The sequence below is a fragment of the Alosa sapidissima genome, chromosome 18 (assembly GCF_018492685.1).
Source record: "Alosa sapidissima isolate fAloSap1 chromosome 18, fAloSap1.pri, whole genome shotgun sequence".
Classification (NCBI taxonomy): domain Eukaryota; kingdom Metazoa; phylum Chordata; class Actinopteri; order Clupeiformes; family Clupeidae; genus Alosa; species Alosa sapidissima.
Genome location: NC_055974.1, coordinates 21,069,183 through 21,076,682, shown reverse-complemented (window position 1 = coordinate 21,076,682; position 7,500 = coordinate 21,069,183). Strand labels below are relative to the sequence as shown.

The 7,500-nt window shown below is 43.1% G+C and overlaps 1 protein-coding gene across 5 annotated transcripts in view; it reads right to left on the bottom strand.

Moving 5' to 3' along the window:
- LOC121689687 (glucosidase 2 subunit beta-like) overlaps positions 1–7,500 on the bottom strand; it is a 185,321-nt gene that overhangs the window by 44,125 nt on the left and 133,696 nt on the right. For all 5 annotated transcript variants that reach the window (XM_042069704.1, XM_042069706.1, XM_042069705.1 and 2 more), the window contains exon 11: positions 4,765–4,854. In XM_042069704.1, coding sequence (XP_041925638.1) covers positions 4,765–4,854 — 90 coding nt within the window. The remainder of the gene's footprint in view (positions 1–4,764; positions 4,855–7,500) is intronic.

Below are 7,500 nucleotides of genomic sequence, written 5' to 3'. Positions count from 1 at the left end.
AATCTTATCATCCACTGAGAGGCATTACAGTGGTGGTTTCCTCTTTCTAATGTACCCATTATCAGTGTTACAAAAGAGCTCTGTTTTTCAAGCACAGTGAAATGCATTCTCTGGCCTTGCTTGCACTGTTTGCGATGTGCAATGTTCAGTGGAACAGCAGTGGCTTCACTGCCTGTGAACTAATGGAGCAGAATTCAATCCCTGAAAACCACCATTGCAAGTCTGTGTCACTTTGGATGAATGTGTCGCTAAATCCCACTTAAAGTTACTTTCCCACACTCACTTTAAACTACATGAAAACTTAGGGGAATGCAGAGTCAGGGGCTACTGACCACAACGTAAGTCAAACATGTAAAAGGTGCTCTGTTGAGCCTTTCTTCAGATAATTACATTTAACCCTTAAACTGGTACTGTCACACCGGATGTTGGAAATTGAAGGTTCTAAACAAAGAATATTAGAACCTTACATTGTTGCGGGACAGTTAGAATGTTCAAAACTCCCCTGCTTAAGGGTTAAACATGACCTGGAAACAGATGGATTTTTAAAAAAATAATAAATTAATAAATAAATAGCAAATAAATAAATACATGATAATAATAAATAAATCAATAACATAATAATCCTTTTCAGAAACTGTGTACATTCATTGCTGAGAGTGACTATCACTATGAAATATTTTATTAATCAAAGCTGGGAAGCTTGATGTGAGACGTGCCACCCTGTATCCTTTAACTATTCATCTCTCTGGTAATCTACACACTTGAAAGAGACAGACAACAAAAGCCGTGCAGCTCTTTGAAAGCCATCATTTTGTTTTCTGTCAAAGAGAGGGCTGTCTGCAAAAGCACCTAGTGGGAGGGAAAAACAAACACACAAACAACAACACTAGCAAACAACAACACTGGGGTGCAAACAATAACCTTTAATGCTCACAAAGCTAATTTGTGGGGAAATGCATTGTGTCTGACTGTACGATATGTCTGTGTGATAATTTCCTAAGCAACAATATCGTTCCTATTTTAAGAGAAATCTGCCAGAGATGAGCTCATTCTTTTCTAGCCAAGGAAGCTAATGGGGGTCACTGCTTATGTCTGGTTTCTGTGGTGCTAAGCAAATGAGAGAGGCATAGACTAGGCTTGGATGGGACATCAGTCTATCGCAGGTCAGGCAGGCTACCAATTCAAAGCTGAGTAGACTGAGACAAGGCAGATGAACAAAGGGCTGAAAGCACAAAAGGCACAACACACAACAACATCACTGTCCCTAATGTGAATGGTGGGCAAAGTCAAGATAAAGCTAATTTAATAACTACGCAAAAACAAATAGCTAATTTAATACCATGACGATAAACATAAACACTGATGAGTCAGCACAATGCTTCCACATGCCACAAGATAGCTATAGTTACTGTACTGCACAGTTCAGTTCAACCTACACACGCCATCTGTCAGAGATGAGGAGAGAGAACGCTAAGTACAATTTAATGAAATTGTGCTTGTTTACTGCTTCACCTAATAAAGTTAAATTAAAATGATCTACCTCATACAAAACATAAACCCTTTTTCCGTCCAAAATATAACTCGCTTGAAAATGATGCGCATCAAAAAGTTAGTGCAACACATGTGATTGAAAAAGACATTTCGCTCTAATGTCGGTTTTGTCGCACTATGTTAATTTGCTCGGAAGAGGTTGTTAAGGGAGAGTTAAGTCAACATAAAATGATGGAAAAGGTTTGAAGCGATATAAGAATGTTGTGCATGCGCAGAATGAATGTATGGTGTCAATATTTAGTAGTGAGTCTGAGGCACTCAAGAGGATATTTGTAAGTAAAAAGCCTTTATTGAGCTTGGCTATACATTAAAATCATGCCAACATGTTTCAGCCAAAATGGGCTTCCTCAGGGCAAGTTTAAAAATGGCTGTCTGTAGACTGCATCTTCTAAATCTGAATGTGGTCACATGACCAGAAATTGGAATTGTCTGTCAGCTTGTAGGCTACCTTTGTCGCGCATTCCAACAATGTGTTCTTGTCCATACGTACATAAATGATACACATGACTCCACGCTACCTTCACATTTAGAGAGCTGTGGCTTTTTCTACTGATGCCGTGGTACTGAAGGAGTAAAAGAGAGCTTTACTGCTGCTAAAACGTCTTATCTAACTCCAGCGGTATTGTCTCTGCTAAGGTCAGTGAGCCGATGGCTCTTTCTGAGACTCTAATGACAGGGTTCCCGGCCCTTTGTCTGTGTTCATATGGACAGCTGATCTAGGAGTGAAAGGAAATCTGAACTGAGAGCGGGGGAGAATGGGTAGTACACACACACACACACGCACACACACACACACACACACACACACACACACACACACACACACACACACACACACAATAACACACACACACATACACATACACACACACACAGTCTGTCATACACATATATTATCCTAATTTACCCTCCTCTAAAGGCTAATATCAAACAAAACACTCTCCCCTAAACACGGATATCAGACAAAATGTTAGTAAATACTCTCCCATAAACGCCAGTAGCAGACAACATCATAACTTAGTCATAACACAGAGGCAGAAGCCCCCCTAGTGTTTGGTTAAGTACAGTAAAGCGAAGGTTGGGCGGCCATATTGGTGTGTTGAGCAGAGCGACGGCAGGGTTAAGGAGCCATTCTGAGGAGGCATCAGATGTTATTTGCGGCAAGATTACAGATCTCGGATCGCTCTCTTTCAATCTTGCCGAGAAAAATTGCAACCGCCCACAGAGCTGAAGGACTCCAGCTGGTGGAGAGAAAAAAAGTCAGAAGAGAGGGATGGAGAGAGAGAGAGAGAGAGAGAGAGAGTGAGAGAGAAATGGAGGAGAGATGGATGAATATAGAGAAACGGAAAGAGAAAGAGTGAGGGAAGTGATTAAGAGAGACAGTAAGCAAAAGGAGAGTGGGGGGTTAATGGGGAGAGAGAAAAGATGGGAGGAGATACAGAGAGAGAGAGGGAGAGGGAGAGGGAGAGGAGAGAGAGAGAGAGAGAGAGAGAGAGAGGGAGAGAGTGAGAGGGAGAGAGAGAGACACACACAATAGGACAACAGGAATAAGTGAATGGGCACATGAAGGCCTTAAAGAGAGATATTTGGTTTGAGAAAGAAAGAAAGAAAGAAAGAAAGAAAGAAAGAAAGAAAGAAAGAAAGAAGAAATCCCTTGATCAGACTATAGAGGAGTGGAAGATGTATGTGATGGAGAGACAGAGAAGGCAGTAGTAGATGGTGCCTTCACAGGTTGTGGGTTTCACCTTTTTTTAATGAAACAAAAATGGTGGTCATAGCGCTACACAGGTTTGAAGTGAATTTACCACCTACAAAAAGCATTTCCCAATTGAAGGAACTGTAAAGAAGCTAAATGAAGAACATGAAGCTAACATGCAATAGCATGTCTTCCTACTTGATTGAATGGCTGTTGATTCATGAAGCTAACATGCATTAGTATGTCTTCCTGCTTGATTGAATGGTTGTTGATTCATGAAGCTAACACGTGTTAGCATGTCTTCCTGCTTGATTGAATGTCTGCTGATGTCCTACCTGCTTCATTTTTTTTAGCACAGGACGATTTTTTTATTTATTTTGTGGCAGAATGTCCTTGGGTCTGTGATCACAGTAGGATGTACTGTTTAAGCCTGCATCACACAGGTTTAGCCCATTTGAAGAGGGAAAGGGTTTTGTTGGTTTTGAAGCACAATGATGACTCATATATCACTAGTTATCACATATGTATCATATCCATTTAATTACCATCTTAGCTAGCCTTTATCAGTTATCAACGTTGGTTAGCTTTTATCTGAGTCGAGGAGATGTTTGCACCTTGTATGCCATATGGCATATCTCTAGTTTAATTCACATGTGCATTATTTCAGTTGGCAGATTAGTTAGCTTTTTATTGGTGCCAGATGTGTTGTAGTTGCAAGGCAAGTGTGTTGGCTGTTTTATAGAAGAAGAAAAAACATCTCTCAGTGGAGTCTTTTGTCCAGATGCACAGATTTGTATGAATTTTATATTTACAAGAGCTATTTCATTTGTGTCTTTTATCCCTTACAATCCAGAGTGGGTACCTGGCAAAGCACAGCAGAAATCACACATGCATACTTAATCTATTTTGTTTGTTTGTTTGTTTGCTTTATTTTTACTTGATGTGAGAGAGAAGCAGCACATGTATACTTGGATTGTCTTGGAAACCGTAAGCAGTTTTTGTTCCAGAGTTATTTGAATGGGAAGGTACTCAGAAGAAATGATGGAGACCCTTGCAGATGAGAGGAGAAGAGAAGAGAAGAGGAGGAGAGAGGAAAAGAGTCGGAGAGGAGATGCCAGGAGATGAGGAGAGGAGAGGAAAAGAGAGGAGAGAAGAGGAGAGGAGAGGAGGAGATGAGAGGAGAGGATAGGAGATCATTGACTAACAGACTCGATTCCCCATCATCCTTTCCCTCTTTCTCTTCACCTCCTATAGAATACCACTTATTTGTGTGTGTGTGTGTGTGTGTGTGTGTGTGTGTGTGTGTGTGTGTGTGTGTGTGTGTGTGTGTGTGTGTGAGAGAGAGAGAGAGAGAGAGAGAGAGAGAGAGAGAGAGGAGAGAGAGAGAGAGAGAGAGAGAGTATGAGTGTGTGCATGTGTACGGGAGATGATTATGTTGCGATTGGCCATGTGTGTGTATGAACTTCAGTGTGTGTGTGTGTGTGTGTGTGTGTGTGTGTGTGTGTGTGTGTACTTACTCATATGCAGTGATCTGGAAGCATCGTCCCAGCAGGAAGAGGAACTCTCTCTCCGGACCGTAATCTATAGCCAGTCTGTCTTCCAGCTCCCTGTACACACACAGACACACACACACACACACACACACACACACACACACACACACACACACACACATACACACACACACACACACACACAGACACACACAGACACACACACACACACACATACACACACACACACACACACACATACACACACACACACACACACACACACACACACACACACACACACACACACACACACACACACACACAGACACACACACACACACACACACACACACACACACACACACACACACACACACACACACACACACACACACACACACATACACACACACACACACACACACAGACACAGAACTTTGTTTGAACTGCATTGCTCTGCAAGAGCAGGAGCACATAAAACAAATACACACACAGTTATAGACACATACACACACACACACACACACACACACACACACACACACACACACACACACACACACAGCCATACATCCAATCTGGCCCAGTAAGAGCATATAACACATGAGGTCCATGCCGCCCTGCTGGCCTTGTGTTGTGGGCCTCCACATGGGGCAGCAGATGAGGGTGTGTGTGTGTGTGTGTGTGTGTGTGTGTGTGTGTGTGTGTGTGTGTGTGTGTGTGTGTGTGTGTGTGTGTGTGTGTGTGTGTGTGTATGTGTGTGTGTGTGTGTGGCTTCTCTACAAACCACTGTAAGGGGAGATGTACGAAGAGATAAAAAAAAGAGAAGCCAAAAACAGAGAAGAAGAAGGCAACAGACAGAAAGACAAATAAACAGAGAAGGAATGGGTTAGAATGAAAGACTGCATAAAAGAAAGAAAGAAGTAGAGAGGAAGAGAGTGAATGGACTAGGGTAACAGAGGGGAGAGGAGATGAGAGGAGAGGAGAGGAACAGAGGAGAGGAGGAAAGGAGGAGATGAGAGGAGATGAGAGGAGAGGGAGAAGGGAGGAGAGAAGAAGAGAGGAGAGTAGGAGTGAGAGAGAACAGAATAGGAAGAGAAGAGGAGAGAAGAGGAGAAGAGAGGAGATAAAAGGAGAGGGGAGGAGATGAGAGGGAGAGAGGAGATGAGAGGAGAGGAGTGGGAAAGGATAGGATAAGAAGAGAGAATGGGAGAGGAGAAGAGAGGAGTGGGAGAGGAGATAAGAGAAGAGAAGATAAGAGGAGAGGAAGAGAAGTAGAGGAGAGGATAGGAGATGAGAGGAGATGAGAGGAGTAGAGGATAGGAGATGAGAGGAGATGATAGGTGAGGAGATGTAAGGAGAGGAGATGAGAGGAGTAGAGGATAGGAGATGAGAGGAGATGAGAGGAGGAGAGGAGTAGAGGATAGGAGATGAGAGGAGATGAGAGGAGTAGAGGATAGGAGATGAGAGGAGATGATAGGTGAGGAGATGTGAGGAGAGGAGATGAGAGGAGATGATAGGTGAGGAGAGGAGATGTGAGGAGAGGAGAGGAGATGAGAGGAGATGATAGGTGAGGAGAGGAGAGGAGAGGAGATGATAGGTGAGGAGAGGAGATGTGAGGAGAGGAGAGGAGAGGATAGGAGATGAGAGGAGATGTGAGGAGAGGATAGGAGATGAGAGGAGATGATAGGTGAGGAGATGTGAGGAGAGGAGATGAGAGGAGATGTGAGGAGAGGAGATGTGAGGAGAGGAGATGATAGGTGAGGATAGGAGATGAGAGGAGATGATAGGTGAGGAGAGGAGATGTGAGGAGATGAGAGGAGATGATAGGTGAGGAGAGGAGATGTGAGGAGAGGAGAGGAGAGGTGTACTAACACACACAGCTGGAAGGATCATTGGTGCTGCACTCCCCTCCCTGAAGGACATTTACACCACCCACCTCACCCGCAAGGCGACCAAAATTGTGAGTGATGCAAGTCACCCCGCTCACAATCTGTTTGATCTACTGCCCTCTGGGAAGAGGTACAGAAGCCTGCGCTCCCGCACTACCAGACTCACCAACAGCTTCATACACCAAGCTGTAAGGATGCTGAACTCTCTCCCTCCTCTCCCCCCTCCACCCTCAGCTACATAACATCCTGGACATTTGACCCACAATGGCCGCCTGCACTACTCCACTTGCACACTTGCACACTTGTACACTTTACAACTTGGTGTTGTTGTCCTGAAAACACAACACTTCTGCTGCTCTTACATAACTTGCACCACTATGCCACTTTCTTTATTACTTAGGTCAAACAGAACTACCCAAGCCTTTTATTGGCCTGACTTTGCACTAGTATTTTATTGACTGTCTACGCACAATTTCAACCAAATTCTGCTGCTCTTATTTTTTCATTATTATATGTGCCCTCTTATTTACTTACTTTTTTGTTTACTTGAATGTTATGTTTGTCTGTGGACTTAAATTGGAAAAATATGTCTTGTCTTCACCGTGGGATAGTGAGAAACGTAATTTCGATCTCTTTGTATGTCTCGAACATGTGAAGAAATTGACAATAAAGCTGACTTTGACTTTGACTTTGACTACTGCCAGGGATGGTCTCTGCTGATTGGTCTGACTGACCGATATCACAGGAGAGACCGTGCATCATTTCTAGTGCTGCCAAAATTAACATGTTAAATCGACACAATTGATTTAGAAAAAAATAAACATAAAAAATAATCAACGCTAATAATCAGTCTCACCTGTGATTC